Source organism: Lethenteron reissneri, chromosome 66 (genome assembly GCF_015708825.2).
Source record: "Lethenteron reissneri isolate LAM-NWPU_2019-01 chromosome 66, ASM1570882v1, whole genome shotgun sequence".
Classification (NCBI taxonomy): Eukaryota; Metazoa; Chordata; class Hyperoartia; order Petromyzontiformes; family Petromyzontidae; genus Lethenteron; species Lethenteron reissneri.
In genome coordinates this window covers 3662436-3679339 of record NC_083844.1, presented here as the reverse complement: position 1 = coordinate 3679339, position 16904 = coordinate 3662436, and the positions used below count along the sequence as shown (strand labels likewise).

Below are 16904 nucleotides of genomic sequence, written 5' to 3'. Positions count from 1 at the left end.
ACTGGTGCAGGTGCCATTAAAAAGTTAATTACACCTGCAGTTTTGTTCACAGATCGCAGTGATCACTCTGTTATTACCCCTCTATCATTTACTCAGCGGTGCGTGTGCTGGGGATCTACATCCCCAGCACACAGGAATATCACTGGGAGTGGAGCCGAGGGGCAAGTGAGGGAGCTGAGGGAGGGAGAGCCAGTCAAGCGCAGCCAGGGGTGGGCTGGCAGCCTTAGGCCTGGGGGGCAAGTCCAGTCAATTGGCCCATTGAACCATTCACCAGCGCAGCCCAATGAGTGCCCACCGCCGCAGCTCAATCAGTGCCCAACGCCGCAGCTCAATCAGTGCTCACCTGCGCAGCCCAATTAGTGCTCACAAGCGCAGCCCAATTAGTGACCATGGGATGTGGGTGTCATCTGTCTCACCTCTTCGGTTCGGGGGGTAATGATGCTGCCAACTTCCTCCAAGCTGCCTCTGCTCTAAAAGACTGTGGCTGCGCTGTGATGCTCAGTCTGTCACGTCTCACGCGCTCTCTCTCCCACGAACCAGTTTCCGGCTTTCACTGCCCACAAGTCACCGCGCAGCTGGCCCCTCCCACATGCCCTGGCTTCCTCTGAGTCCTGGGAGGTGGGCGGGCCGGATAAATGTCCTTGGCGGGCCGCATGTGGCCCGCGGGCCGTAGTTTGAGGACCCCTGGTCTACAGCATCCCACGTCGGAGAATGAGGAGGCTTACCGCAGCCTTCGCTCGGAGGTTCAGAGAGCCGTGAGGCACTGCAAGGATGGGTGGTGGTCACGGGTTGCTGAGGAGATGGAGTCTGCCTCAGTGGCCCGCGATCACAAATTGCTCTTTAATTGCATCAAAAAAGTAACCTGCAGCGCCACACCTATTATCATCATTAGGGGAAAGAACGGTGATCCAATCTCCGACCCCCAAGAACAGGTTTGCAGATTTGTGCAGCATTTCTGTGAGGTCCTGGGGGAGGGGAAATCCCTCACCGAGGAAAACAACATGGGACAAAGTGGGGATAACCCTGCTGAGGCTGTGGTGCCTCAAATATTGGAGGAAGAAGTCACCCCATGTAAGTGGCTGAGGTGCCATATGTTGAGGAAGTACTGAAGACGAGACAGAGTCTGAGACCAGGAAAGGCACTGGGCAGAGATGATCTCCCAAGCAAAATGCTGAGGGATGGTGGCGTATGTGCACAGACTGTGTGGGGGCCGTTGGCCCCCGGGGTCCCTCCCGCCTTCATCCCCTATTCCGTTTACGTTACCCCACCTCCCTATTACCCGCTACGGTTTCGCCGGCATTCAAACGCGACGCCCCTACTGTTACAGCCTCGCGCCGCGCTCCCACGCTGCGAGAATACGTGCGCACAGCATCATCAATCAAACGCCACACTCCCCCTCTTTACACCGCTACGTGCAGCTCTCGCACGCTGCGAGCGTGTGCCCGTCTATAGCCCTGTGCGGCACTATCCTCCACGTCGAATAACCACGTTACCAATGCGCATCCGTATCCGACACGTAACGAACGTATGCGCACTCACGCACACAGCTCCCCGCGGCACTCACTCACCACTGAATACTCGCGTTATTAAACGGGGGTCAGAGGTCGGAGGGCGAATGACGCTGCCCTCACGTACACAGCTCCCCGCGGAAATCACTCACCTGGCGAACCACTGTGTACACACGCTCACCCACGCGCTCAGCTCCGCGCAGCTCTCACTCACGTGGCGAACCACTGTGTACACACGCTCACCCGCGCGCTCAGCTCCGCGCAGCGCTCACTCACGTGGCGAACCACTGTGTACACCCGCGCACCCACACGCTCACATTGCTCGACAAGATCACGCGAGGCCACGCTTCGCTATTAATGATTTATTATCTGCTACCTGGTAATTAATGTTAAATCAGTAAGTCGACGAGGCTGGCCTATTCCACTAAACCTGTACCTATTCCCTATCTATCGGCTATTATCCTACTTCACCTCCCCACTCACTGTTTGGTGCCCACGGTGGTTCGCTGCTCCCTGTGCTAACAGCGCACCTCGACGCGTCGCACGGACGTCCGGGTCGCTGGCTGGAGCTGCGGCTGGTCCTCTGGCCTGGAGAAAAGAGAGCGATTTCTCGTTTGTCCCCCCTTTTTATCCTCCCTACATCAAAGGGATGTGGCTCCGAGCGGGATGGCGTCCCTCAGCCCTTCCCTAACAATGGGCTCGCGCCACCTTGCACGCGCACGGCGGTTCCGGGCGCCTTTGACATACTAATCAATGTGCGGCGTAAATTCTAATTTATCCCTTTCTCATGCATGGCGCCGTGCTCCGTCGCACCATGCAGCGGCGTCCATCACCACGGCCCGCTGCTGAAGTTAAGCGCGGAGCTTCCGCATGTCCCCACCACCTGCCCTATCAATTGCGCACCCTAAACTATGCCGCCCCGTCCCTCCTCCGCCTGTCTCGTCGACCCGTGGGGCTGTGTGTGGGGGGATGCGCCTCAACCGCGGTGGCCGAATGCCCCACGCCGCGACCACACCATATTAAGGCTGGTCGCAGCGCCGCGGCGCAACGTAGCACGGGGGAGGTCGTCCAATTCCCTGATCGCCGGAAACCGTGAGAGTTAATCCCGATAAGGGTTTCTCGAATAAAAACCGGTCGATCAGGTGATCTCCCCTTCAAGCTCTATGGGTGGGGGAAAATGCGTGCGGGTGTGTTCATGTGAGGTGAGGTGAGGGGGGCGAGGGGTTAGCTCCATTGCTTGGTGGTGGCGAGGTCGGGGATGGGGCGCCTGCCGAACGGCTTCGTGGCGGCGGCATCACAATTGCCCTACATGACATCATAACAACAATCTGGACCACTGGACGGGTTCCGCAGGATTGGAAGGATGCCCTGGTGGTCCCTCTCTTTAAGAAGGGGGACCGCACGGACTGTAACAACTACAGGGGCATCTCACTCCTCAGTGTGCCGGGAAAGGTCCTGGCAAGGATTATTCAACATCGCCTTGCTAGGCATGCTGAGGAGAGGCTTGCGGAGCCCCAAAGCGGTTTCAGGAAAGGGCAGTCCTTCCCATAAGATCTACATCTCTGCTTTATTGACCTGGTCAAGGCCTATGATACCATCAGTAGGCCTGGGCTCTGGGTTGTTCTTTGTGCCTTCGGAGTCCCTGATCCTTTGCTCGCGATCATTTAGGACATTCATGATGGTGAGTGGGCCCGGTTAAAACTACGTGGCAGGGAGTCAGAGCCATTCCCTGTACAACTTTGGGTGCGACAGGGATGTCCTCTGGCTCCTACATTATTCAACATCTATTTTGACCACGTAGTTCGTGAAGCCTTCGATGGCTGTACCGGAGGAATTTCCATTTGGTACAAATACAATGGGAGGCTGATCGATGCCCGCGTGCGGTCAAGGGATGGCTCCCTATTGCTCAACCATGTTAGGTGTGTCAATGATCTGGTGAAAGCTGATCATTCAGAGGAAGAGTTGGAGGCGCTGCTGCTGAACCTGGAGCGTGCCACTAAGAGGTGGGGCCTTACCATCAGCCCCCACCAAAACTAAGCACCTGCCTGGGTATTTTGTACCATCGGACAATCCACCCCCACAACTCCCAATTGGTGATGGGGGCAGTTGTGGAGTGGAGAGTTTCCCATACCTGGGCAGTGTGCTCATGACCACCTCCGGTTTAACAGCAGAGGTCTCACTCCGAATCAGTCGAGCGACAATGTATTTTCATCGGTTGCGTAACGCTGTGTGGAATCTACCTGGTCTCTCACTCCACACAAAGCTTCAGGTCTTCTCGGCCACAGTCATTCCCTCCCTTCTCTACGTTTGCGAAACGTGGACCCCCCTAATGGAACATCTTTGCCGGTTATAAACATTTAGGCTGGCCTGCCTACGATCAATCCTGGGTTTAACCAGGCTGGATTGTGTGAGGAGCTCACAAATCCTTGAAAGATCTAGACAGTCCCATCGGTGAGCTCCTCCGGCAGGCAAGGCTGCGTTGGCTGGGCCATGTAGCCCGCATGCCTAAACAGCTTTTGTTCGGCCGGATCGAGGGGGCTAAACGGGCGCGGCACGGGCTAGAGAAGAGATGGAGTGATGTGGTACAGGAAGATGTGGAGCCGAGTGGACTTGCCGATGACCGGTACCAGCGGTGTCAAGATCGGCCTCTGTGGAGGAGGCTCGTGAAGGACGCTACTGGGCAGTTGGAGGCAGTCGCCCTCCAACAACAGAGGGCGGAGGAGCGATGCTCACAAAAACGAGCGGAGCGCCGGGTGGCTAAAGCACAGCAAGTTGGCACAGTAGGGGGCACAGGTGGTGCATCAGCCAGCCATCTCGGTCATCTCAGTCAGTCAACCCGTGGCACCTGCTGGGTCTGCCCCGTGACCTCCTGCCAGCGGGCGTTCGACACTTCACGTGGCCTCAAGGTGCACATAGCCTGGCACAAGCGTCGTGGTGACGTCACGGCCACTTAGTGGCGAATGGCGGTTGTTGTTGTGTTTGTGTGTGAGTGTGTGGGGAGCGGTAGTGGAGTGGTGAGCGCTACGAATCTGGTATCCCGGGTTCGATTCCTGCCCAGTCAACACCAGCCTCAAATGAGCACCTGGTGTAGCGGTGTGTAGTGAACATCGCCACTGGGGAGACAAAGGCGGTCGGGCGTGGTGCTGGCCACCCACCCCCTCGTGTGCCGTGCCGGCCTTCATAGGTGCTCGCTAACAGCACTTGCCCCTACAGTCTGTTAAGGCTATACGGGGGATCTTTGTGTCTGCGTGTGTGGGAGTGTGTGAGTGAGTGTGTGAGTGTGTGTGGGAGTGAGTGTGTGGGAGTGAGTGTGGGGGTGAGTGTGTGGGAGGGAGTGTGTGGGAGTGTGTGGGAGTGGGTGTGTGGGAGTGAGTGAGTGTCTGCGTGAGTGTGTGAGTGTGTGTGAGTGTGTGTGAGTGTGAGTGAGTGTGTGAGTGAGAGTGTATGTGAGTGAGTGAGTGTGTGAGTGACTGTGTGAGTGATTGAGTGAGTGTGAGTGAGTGAAAGTGAGTGACTGTGTGAGTGTGTGAGTGACTGTGTGAGTGTGTGAGTGAGTGATTGAGTGTGAGTGAGTGACTGTGTGAGTGAGTGTGTGAGTGTGTGAGTGATTGAGTGAGTGTGAGTGACTGTGTGAGTGAGTGTGTGAGTGTGTGAGTGACTGTGTGAGTGAGTGTGTGAGTGAGTGTGTGAGTGAGTGTGTGAGTGTGATTGACTGTGTGAGTGAGTGACTGTGTGAGTGAGTGTGAGTGAGTGTGTGACTGTGTGAGTGTATGAGTGACTGTGAGTGAGTGACTGTGTGAGTGTGAGTGACTGTGTGAGTGAGTGTGTGAGTGAGTGACTGTGTGAGTGAGTGTGTGAGTGTGTGAGTGAGTGACTGAGTGACTGTGAGTGTGTTTGTGATATCAACTCGAGTCTCTGCTGCGGGTTCGGAGCGCAGCGCGCTAACCACTGCGCCACCGCTCCCCCCACACACACAAGATAAAGGTCCCCCAGGTAGCCTCTAACAGGACCGTTGGGGCAAGTGCTGTTAGTAGCGGGTCGCAGCAGCGCCTATGAAGGCTACCGGCACTGTGGCACACACAGCGGGTGTCTACTACTACTCCACACCGCTACACCAGGTACTCATTTGAGGCTGAGTCGACCTAGGGGGGAGAGGCACAGGAGTGGTGTTGGTGGTGGACGTGGGCGCGAATCAGCGGGTTCGTAGCGCAGCGCTGTGCTAACCGCTGCACCACCGCTCCCCCCAGCACCACCACCACCAGCACCACCACCAGAACCACAACCACCAGCACCACCACCTCCAGCACCACCACCTCCACCACCACCAGCTCCACCACCAGAATCACCACCTCCACCACCACCAGCACCACCACCACCACCAGAACCACCACCAGCATCACCACCAGAACCACCACCTCCACCACCACCAGCACCACCACCACCAGCACCACCACCAGCACCACCACCACAACCACCATCACCACCACAACCAGCACCACAACCACCAGCACCACCACCTCCACCACCACCAGCACCACCACCAGCACCACCACCTCCACCACCACCAGCAGCACCATCACCAGCACCACCACCTCCACCACCTTCCACCACCACCAGTCTGCTAGTGGAGCAGGAATCCGAAGGGAGTTCGGAAAGTTACGACAACAACAAACAACAACAAACAACAACAACAACAAACACGAGGCCGGCAGTACGTGGTATAAGCGAGGTGACACAAATCTACCTAATAAAATAAAATAAAAGTCTCTTCTGCTCGATGATTATCTGTGACCAGGCAGTGCACATAAGCTCCCCCCCCCCACCGCTTTCGAGGACCTGCGAACCGGTTTCTTTTTCCATTCAAAACCGGTTCAAATTGTTCAAATCTCCGAACCGGTTTCACCCTCCAATGTAAACGCCGTCCACTCCCCTCCCCAATGACGCTCTAACCTTGCCGCGACAGGCGTCACGTGACGCGGCGGGCAGGGCCACGCCCACACTCCCTTTAAACCGCCCCGCCCCCACACGCCCATGCCCTTTTAAGGAGAAAGGCGGCGCCGACTTCGGCCACGCCTACATCATTTAAACCGCCACGCCCCCACGTCCTTATAAGGAGATAGGCGGCGCCGACTCCCTCGTTAGGCCACGCCCACAACAGGCCACGCCTACATCATTCAAAGCGCCATGCCCTTATAAGGAAACAAGCCCCGCCCACACACTTTGAACCGCCATGCCCTTATAAGGAAACAAGCCCCGCCCACACCCTTTGAACCGCCATGCCCTTATAAGGAAACAAGCCCCGCCCACACCCTTTGAACCGTCATGCCCTTATAAGGAAACAAGCCCCGCCCACACCCTTTAAACCGCCACGCCCTTATAAGGAAACAAGCCCCGCCCACACCCTTTGAACCGCCATGCCCTTATAAGGAAACAAGCCCCGCCCACACCCTTTAAACCGCCACGCCCTTATAAGGAAACAAGCCCCGCCCACACCCTTTGAACCGTCATGCCCTTATAAGGAAACAAGCCCCGCCCACACCCTTTGAACCGCCACGCCCTTATAAGGAAACAAGCCCCGCCCACACCCTTTGAACTGCCATGCCCTTATAAGGAAACAAGCCCCGCCCACACCCTTTAAACCGCTATGCCCTTATAAGGAAACAAGCCCCGCCCACACCCTTTAAACCACCACGCCCTTATAAGGAAACAAGCTCCGCCCACACCCTTTAACCCGCCATGCCCTTATAAGGAAACAAGCCCCGCCCACACCCTTTAACCCGCCATGCCCTTATAAGGAAACAAGCCCCGCCCACACCCTTTAACCCACCATGCCCTTATAAGGAAACAAGCCCCGCCCACACCCTTTAACCCACCATGCCCTTATAAGGAAACAAGCCCCGCCCACACCCTTTAACCCGCCATGCCCTTATAAGGAAACAAGCCCCGCCCACACCCTTTAACCCGCCATGCCCTTATAAGGAAACAAGCTCCGCCCACACCCTTTAACCCGCCATGCCCTTATAAGGAAACAAGCCCCGCCCACACCCTTTGAACCGCCATGCCCTTATAAGGAAACAAGCCCCGCCCACACCCTTTGAACCGCCATGCCCTTATAAGGAAACAAGCCCCGCCCACATTCTTTAAACTGCCATGCCCTTATAAGGAAAGAAGCCCCGCCCACACCCTTTGAACCGCCATGCCCTTATAAGGAGATGCCGTCTTCTTGGTTCTTTCGGTAAAGTCATCACGTAGAAGGGAAGTAATAAAATAATAAAAATAAAACATAATAAAATTATTCTCACGACGTTTCGGCCACAACGCAAGCGGCCGTCCTCAGGTGAAGAAACAGGTCTGTCGGGAAGACAGCGTCTGAATGACACACCCCAGGCTTGGAGCGACTATTTAAGCTGGGTTGGAAGGGGGGAAGGGCGCCTTGACAAAAGAATTTGCATATCAAGAGGAATTTAGCATATTTATGGGAAATGCAGATATGTGATTAGTACTACTTGTGGAATGCGTAGGAGGTGGGAGGAGAGTTTAAAGTAATTATGCCTGTGCATTATGCAGGATTAGCAGCATCTAAGGGAGGGGATAGGGGTAGCATTAATGAAGTGAAGGAATGTTAATAGTGTAATGCGGGCGTAAACGGCCTCGCGGATGTGACGTCACGGGGGGAGGAGTTAGGTCACGTGGGAGAGAGGGATCAAGTCTTAAGGGGGAGAAACCGGAAGAGCAGGGAGAGAGTTGGAGAGAAATATAGAGTGAGGCCACGCAGGGTGGAGGTTGGAGGGTGGCGAGATCGCCACACACCCAGGATAAGTCTCGGCACCGTCGGCCAGCGGTGACCGAGCACGGAGGAACGGGGAGCCGGTTGAGGCTGCAGTGAGGGCAGCCGGAGGCCTGCACGAGGAGATCAGCAGCGGAGCTGCATCAGAGTGGAGTGAGAGGCTACGGGAGCGACGGCAGCATCAGGCTGCCAAGCGGGGGAGTCTCGGAGAGAGAGCCGTGTGGGCAAGAATAAAGAACCCGAATAAAGGACAACGAAGACAGACACAGTGGTCGAGTCCTTTATTACACTGGTGTCAGAAGTGAAACGGCATATCAAAACAACTGAGAAAAAAGAATATTCCTGCGCCATCATCAGCTACATCATCCGACGACGACGACCTTCCTAAGGCGGTGGACCTGCCTGCGATGGAGGAGAACATCCGTGCTGGAACGAGTGCGGGTCCGGGAGTCCAAGATTTTGCCGCGTCGGGGGACTCGTCTGCACCGGAGGACGCGGACTTGCGATGGGGACAGATGGCGGCACAGCTGGAGACACTGAAAACCGTGCTGGCGCAATTGTGTGAGCTCGTCACGCCGAGGACGGCGCTGGGGAGAGCCGATGGTGGTCCGCGGGCCGCCGCCTTGCCTTCGCTGTCGGCGCCATCGGCCACGCGGCACGAAGACGCCATCTTGGGCGTGGCAGGAGAAGAACGGCGGGAAGCTGCCATTTTGCGCTCTCCGCGGCGGGAGGCCGCCATCTTGAACACGTTGCGATGCGACGCCATTTTGAATATGCCGCCTGATGAGTCATCGGCTGAGGACGGCGCGCCAAGGAGTCACAGTTGTCATCTTACAACTGTTAAGGAATTCTCCATCGGTGGCGATTGGAGTGCTTTCGCCTGCAGATTTTTGGCGGCGGTACGCTCTGCAAGGTGGACTGACGCTGAGGCATTGGAGGTTCTGCCGACTCTTCTCGATGACGAGTCGGTGAGATTCTTTCGTTCTATAAAGGCCGAGAAGAAGAAAACATTGAGAGGAGTTTTCGACGAGATGGCAGATGCATACGAGCCACCGGATGACGCTCATCGCCGGTTTGTTCAACGACAGCGAGCACCCGAGGAATCGCCAGTGGCATACAGGGGTGCGGTATTGGAGTTGGCTATGGCCGCATACCCGGAGACGGAGCCTGACCTGCTCGAACCTCTCATCTTGGGTAAGATGCTCGAGCTGTCCCGGGATTTGGGGATTCCTATGCCGGTGTGTGGCCACGAAAAGCTGACATCCCGGGCGGCCGCTAAGTGTCTGGATTCCCAGTTCAACCTGCGCCGTTGGAGGCAAGTCACGGCGTGGACGGGGGGGCCCATCGTCGAAGGAGGTGCCGTGGGCTGGGATCCCAAAAAGGCGGTGTACGTGCCTGATGGGAGGGGGGCCCGCAGGAGCTGACAGCCGCCTCTGCTCCGTGGTCGGGCCGCAGTGGGCCGGGGCCGCGAGCTGCGCCGCCGACGCGGGCATGTCGGGACGGGGGGCCTGCGGCGCGGCGCAACGACATTGACTGCTTCCGCTGCGGGTGTAAGGGCCATTACGCCAGGGACTGCTGGGCCCGTGTCCCAGGTCCACCCCAGCAGGAGGCCTCGTCAACGGACGCGCCGCGGAAGGATCCTCCAGGACAGGCAAGTCGGTGCGCACCAGACACCCGGCAAGGCTTGACACCTCACTCATCACCGTTGTCGTGCGATCCGGGTGTTGTTAACAACGGGAGGCCATCGACTGGGCCATGTCGCTCGGTAACGCAGTGGCGTAAATTGGCACGGCGGGTCGTCGCGGCCGCTACGGGTTCGTCCACTGTACTTGGTTCTATACAAGGGGTGGATGTGCGTATTTTGGTGGATTCCGGAGCGTCCGCGACCATTATATCGGATGTAATTTTCCATCTGTTGGGCATCCCACCAGAGGCCGTGCATCCGGTTTACGGGTCGTGCGTCGCGACGAACGGGGGTAGCATGGGCATTGTGAGCCAGGTGGACGCTAAGATATCTATCGGGGGAGTGTCGGCCTCGGGAATTGTGTTAATTTCGAGGTCTCTGGCAGTCCCTTGTTTGTTGGGAACCGATTTTCTGGCCAAGATGCCCATTCTGATTAGAATTAATGATAACTGCATTGAATTGCCAGGTGGCCGTAAGATTTCGTTTCTGCCGTCGCCCTGGGGGCGACCTGTTCCGGTCACCCAGGTGCAGGCGCTGTCCGAGGTATCTGTTGACATTCCACCTGGCTCACAGATGCTTATCCCCTTGCGATATCGGAAGCCTGTGCCAGGTCGGCAAGGTGCAATTGGGGTTTTGTTGTCGCCGTCCGCCACCATAACGGGCGGATCGGCGCTGGTTGGGGCGCAGACTATTGTCCGGCCGGACCAGCAGCCATTTTTGCAGGTGCTTAATGCGAGTACCGAAAATGTATGTGTTCCGGCTGGTATGGTTGTGGCACATGCCACTACGCGTTTACGGCACAGGATTATCTGGGCAACCACGGCGTGGTTGCTGGGGTTTCAGAGCCGGGAGCTGCGGATAATCGTTGGATCGCCGAATTGTGTGGGGAAAATCCTTCCCTTTCCGGGGAACAACGTTGTGCGATTCGTAAATTACTATTGAGTTATTCGGATGTGTTTAGCTCCGACGATTTGGATTTGGGACGCACCTCATTGCTTCACCATCATATTGACACAGGGGACGCTGCCCCTATTCGGTTAAACTCACATCGGATGAGTCCGGCCGAGCGAGAATACGTTCGAGGGGCAGTGGATGACATGTTGGCTGCGGACATAATATCTCCATCTAACAGCCCATGGGGCGCGCCTGTTGTTTTGGTTAAGAAGAAGGACGGCAAGTTGCGATTTTGTGTAGATTTCCGGAAATTAAATAAGATATCTGTGGCAGATGCGTATCCCCTGCCGCGCATGGACGACTCCCTCGATGCCTTGTCGGGGGCGAAGTTCTTTTCTACGCTAGATCTCTCTTCGGGATTCTGGCAGCTTCCCCTTGACGAACCCTCGCGGGAGAAAACTGCTTTCCGTACGCCTCGGGTTATTCCAATTCAATTGCCTTCCGATGGGGTTGAATGCTGCCCCTGCCACATTCCAAAGGTTGATGGAGCTGGTATTAACGGGGTTGCAGTGGGAGACATGTCTGATATATTTAGACGATATTATCGTCTTCAGCCGCACATTTGATGAACATTTACTGCGGTTAGAGGCTGTGTTCGCCAGGATGCGTTCCGCTAATTTGAAATTTAAGCCTAAGAAATGTCACCTACTGCAACGGTCCGTGCGTTACTTGGGGCATATCGTAAGTGCAGACGGGGTGGCCACGGATCCGGACAAAACAGCGTGCGTCCGTGACTGGCCAACCCCGGCCACGGTAGGGGATGTGCGTCGGTTTTTGGGGTTTGCCTCATATTATCGGAGATTTGTTCCGAATTTTGCGACGATCGCGAGGCCCTTGCACCTCCTTACGGGTAAAGGACGCAAATTTGGTTGGGGACCGCGGGAAGAGGTGGCTTTTCAGGGCCTGCGCGATCTATTGGCTACGGCGCTGACGTTGGACTATCCGGATTTTGACCATCCCTTCATTCTGGATACGGACGCGAGTGACACGGGCATTGGGGCAGTGTTGTCTCAGTCCAAAGGGGGTGTGGAGCGCGTGGTGGCGTACGGTAGCCGGGTTTTGTCTCCTGAAGAAACCCGCTACTGCGTCACTCGCAGGGAACTTTTGGCTGTTGTTTTTTTTCTCCGCCAATTTCGACCGTATCTCTACGGTCGTTCGTTTATTGTGCGCACTGATCATGCGGCCTTGCAGTATGCTCTTAAGATGGACCAACCATCCGGCCAGTTGGCGCGTTGGTTGGACACACTGCAAGAATTTTCCTTCCAAATTCACCATCGGAAGGGGGTGCGTCACGCGAATGCGGACGCGCTTTCTAGGTTGCCGCAGCGATCCCCTTGCGCGTGTGCGTCTGGGACGCATAGGTGTGCGCCGATTCAGCCTCCCCCTCAGCCGGTTGCGTTGGCCGTCGAGGTGCCTGATGCTCCAATGGAGCCGGGACCAGCTGATGGGGTTTTGAATCTTCCAAGGACTGTGTGGATACGGGAACAAATGTTGGACGACTCATTGGTGTCCTTACGGAAGCGGCCTGCGAAGGAGGGTGGGGGTCCGGGTACGGGCGGTGGGCCGGAAACCGCTCTCCGCGATGGTCTGCTCATGTGGAGGGAGGGATTACAGGAACGCTGGCGTCTGGTTGTACCGGCGTCCTTGCGGTACGAGTTGATTAGGACTCTGCATTGCGACATGCTCTTACATCTGGGGGTGCAGAAAACCCTACTGACGTTGCAGCGAAATTACTTTTAGCACGGCATGGCGACAGATGTCGTCGGGCACGTTCGCGCGTGTCCCGATTGTGCCCGGCGAAAACCACCTAGACATCCATATGTGCCGCCGATACAGTCTATTCAGGTGTCTCGAGTTAATGAATTGGTGGCGTTAGACATTTTGGGACCCTTCCCGCCATCCGCGAAGGGTAATAAATACTTGCTGGTTGGGGTGGAGTACCTCTCCCGCTGGCCGATGGCCTGGCCGTTGCCCGACCAGTCGGCGGCGTCTATTACAGACGCCTTTCTATTTTGGTACGTTATGGACAAGGGTGCGCCGGAGAGGCTCCTCACAGATAAAGGCCTAAATTTTTCTTCTAAATTGTTGGGGGAAGTGTGTGCGGCTCTTGGGACTAAGAAAATACGGACATCTCCCTACCACCCGCAAACGGATGGTATGGTCGAACGGCTTAATCGGACTTTGTCCGCCATGTTGTGCCACACGGTGAGTGAACAACAATCTGATTGGGATTTGCATATCCCTGGGGTACTTTCGGTGTACCGGATGACGCCGCATGCGGCTACAGGATATTCACCGTTTTTCCTTATGTACGGTCGTGAAAACGTGCCGCCGATGGATGTGCAGTTGGGAACTGGAGTGAGGAGACCTGCTAAGCCTCTTCCTGATTACATTCAGGACACCGTTCGCCATGTTACTGAGGCGCGGGAGGGGGCCCGCATGGCTACGGCCAAAGCCCAGGCCCGGAACGAGCGGTGTGCTCGACGCTCGAAAGGGGAGTGCCCCTGGAAGGTTGGGGACCTGGCCTGGCTCCATTGCCCACAGGTGCGGCCAGGTACCTCTCCTAAATTACACAAACCATGGCAAGGGCCGGTTCGCCTCATCGAGGTTCCCAACCCACAGTCGGCGCGTGTTCGGGTTGGATCTCGGCGTTGGTTCGTTCACACGTCGCGCTTGAAGCCATATGTGGCCCCTCTACCTGATGCGTCATCTCCTGAGGTTGCCTTGCCGGGGTCTGTTGCTGCCGACTCACCCTTGCCTGTGCCTGTTGATCTTGCAAGAGCGCCTGTCGTGCCTGTTACAGACAGGCCGGCCGTGACACCGCAGGGGACGAGGGGCTCTGCTCGGGGGGTGCCTGCCATGGCTGCGGGAACTCCGAGCCCCGCGGCCCTTCCGACCCCGCTGCGGACACGAGTGCGGGACACCTCCGACGCTGAGCCTTCGGGGATACGGGACCGGGACGTTGGCGGGCCTCCAATAGCGACAGGAGGACTTCATCCTGTCGCTCCTAAAACCCCGTCACGTTCCCGGTCTGCGGGAGAGCCGCCGACCGTCCGGGACGGGCCGGCGACCCGCACACGCTCGAAATCCCTTATATTTCATAGAATTTTATTGTTGTGTTCTTGGTCTTACTGTTATATTTATTGTATGCTTCGTTGTCCTTCAATGTGTCTCGGCCGTGTTCGCTCGCATTACTTGTTGTCGTTATTGTTCAGCCGAGGTCAGCTGGCTTTTTCTCTACGGGGGAGGGTGGTGTAATGCGGGCGTAAACTGCCTCGCGGATGTGACGTCACGGGGGGAGGAGTTAGGTCACGTGGGAGAGAGGGATCAAGTCTTAAGGGGGAGAAACCAGAAGAGCAGGGAGAGAGTTGGAGAGAAATATAGAGTGAGGCCACGCAGGGCGGAGGTTGGAGGGTGGCGAGATCGCCACACACCCAGGATAAGTCTCGGCACCGTCGGCCAGCGGTGACCGAGCACGGAGGAACGGGGAGCCAGTTGAGGCTGCAGTGAGGGCAGCCGGAGGCCTGCACGAGGAGATCAGCAGCGGAGCTGCATCAGAGTGGAGTGAGAGGCTACGGGAGCGACGGCAGCATCGGGCTGCCAAGCGGGGGAGTCTCGGAGAGCCGTGTGGGTAAGAATAAAGAACCCGAATAAAGGACAACGAAGACAGACACAGTGGTCGAGTCCTTTATTACAATAGTATGTAGTTGCAGTAACTAAACTACCACGTAAACAACTAAAGTATAAACTACATAGTATAATCAGTATGCTAAATATACTCTCCAATAAGCTGATCTACTAACAGTAATACATTACAATTCTATGTCGCAAAAAATATAATATGTGTGCAGTTATGATAATTAGGCTTAGCTTCGTTATCCAGAGTTGTATCAATCGGGATAAAACGATTATCTTTGATTAAACATTTATTGATGATCTTAGTGTGTTTATGTTATGTTAGGTCTCCAAATTCATATCTCAACGCGGGATACAGTTCTTATAAATAAGAGTTTTGCATGGACTTGGAAAGAAACACTCAAACGCTTTTGTGAAGCAATTTTAATTCTAAACAAAAATATGACACTCTAATATGCAAAGGCGAAAGCATACGTCAATAGATTCATGAGCAAGATTATGCAATTAACGAAAATGAATGACTAAAACACTTCTTATTCATGTAACTTGACGACAGCAACTGCTTTGCACAACCAGTTGATATTGAACGCACCACCTTGAAATGGCAACCCTTTTCGAAACACAAAGATAACCTTTTGAAAGGTTATTGATAGACAGCCAGTTTTGTTTTACCAGGTTTAGTTTTTTCTTTTCTCACACTTTTGTTATGTAGGCTAGGCGTAGTCACAAACCACACCTCTCCATAACAAAGGCTCAGTCTTTTGTTATGCAGTCTATTCTTAGTCTTAAGCCTCACCTTACCATGTTAATAAAAAAGTGTGCCGTACTTGGCCCTTCCCCTCTTCAACCATTATATATACGGAGTGGTAGCTCTTGTAATCTCTCATTTACGTGATACAGTTGTCGTAGCTGTGACGGTTCCACCTGAAGACGGAAGCTTGTGTTGCCTCCGAAACGTCGTGATTTTTATTTTATTTTACTTTTATTAATTTTTATTTTTTACCTACGTGACTTTACCGAAAAAAACCTAAGAATATGGAACCTTTTGAAAGTCTTCTTCGTGTGCATGTTGCGTGTGCGTTGTATTGTTCCCTTGATAACTATTGTTTTAAGCAGAGGCAGGGTGCTGTGTCGGAGCTTGTGGGGTGGGGGAGGGGTTCCCTCTCGATTTAAAGCTTTCGTGACTGCAGGGATTCATCTTCTTGGTTCTTTCGGTAAAGTCACGTAGAAGGGAAATAATAAAGTAATAAAAATAAAACATAATAAAATAATTCTCACGACGTTTCGGCCACAACGCAAGCAGCCGTCCTCAGGTGAAGACCAGGTCTGACTTTCTGTTCTTCACCTGAGGACGGCTGCTTGCGTTGTGGCCGAAACGTCGTGAGAATGATTTAATTGGATTATATTTATTATTTTATTATTTCCATTCTACGTGACTCTACCGAAAGAACCAAGAAGAGGTTCCCTCTCGCTTGGACGTGGCCGCAGCGAGCCCGTCTCCCGGCTTTCTCTCTCCGCTGCGAGATTGAGCGGCGTTGGCACGACGTTCCTTGAAGAAACTTGGTTGCTTGGTGCTTGATGGCGCCCGGGGCTTGGTGCTGCTCGTGCACTCTCTCTCTCCACTGCTAGATGAGTGGCGTCGGCACGACGCTCGCCGTCGTGGTGCGCGATGATTCCGTCGTCGGATAGCGCGCAGCTCCTTTACCACTGGACGTCTTCTCTGTTCCATTGGAACCTCATTGGCCAGTAAAGATATGATAATTGTTTTTTTACCCTTCTATCTGGAAACAAAACTGACACCTTTTTTACAAGGAGTCATGGTTGCATTGACCACAATACCTGCGGTCGGAATGCAAACAAAAAACACAACTCTGATAATGTATGTGTACTGTCCTTGAAGTTGATTGGTCCACACCCCAGACAGCTTTCCTTAGAGCCTAGTCTCACATGGTGTTGGACCAGATGACGCCTTTTGGCGTCATCATGTGAGACTAGGCTCTAAGGAAAGCTGTCTCGGGTGTGGACCAATCAACTTCAAGGACAGTGCATATATTATGATAGTTGTGTTTTTTGTTTGCATTACGACTGCAGGTATTGTGGTCAATGCAACCATGACTCCTTGTTAAAAAGGTGTCAGTTTTGTTGCCAGATAGAAGGGTAAAAAAACAATTATCGTCTTCCCTGTTCTCAGCGGGTGCTGGTTGATGTGTGTGTGTAGTAAACACACGGCGGATTCGATGGCGCTCTCCTCTTCCTCACGGGTGGCCGATCAGGCTCTTTCCACTGCTCCATTCTCTCTGACGATGCACGATGGCTCTCGCCTCTGCGATGCTCG

General features: G+C 54.8%; 2 protein-coding genes across 2 annotated transcripts in view; both read right to left on the bottom strand.

Moving 5' to 3' along the window:
- The window catches only part of LOC133359975 (uncharacterized), a 341563-nt gene that overhangs the window by 125012 nt on the left and 199647 nt on the right, over window positions 1-16904 (bottom strand). The window lies entirely within an intron of this gene.
- LOC133359920 (histone-lysine N-methyltransferase PRDM9-like) overlaps window positions 12319-16904 on the bottom strand; it is a 58816-nt gene continuing 54230 nt past the window's right edge. The window contains 2 exon segments of the mRNA XM_061578480.1: window positions 12319-12458; window positions 13728-13871. Coding sequence (XP_061434464.1) covers window positions 12319-12458; window positions 13728-13871 — 284 coding nt within the window.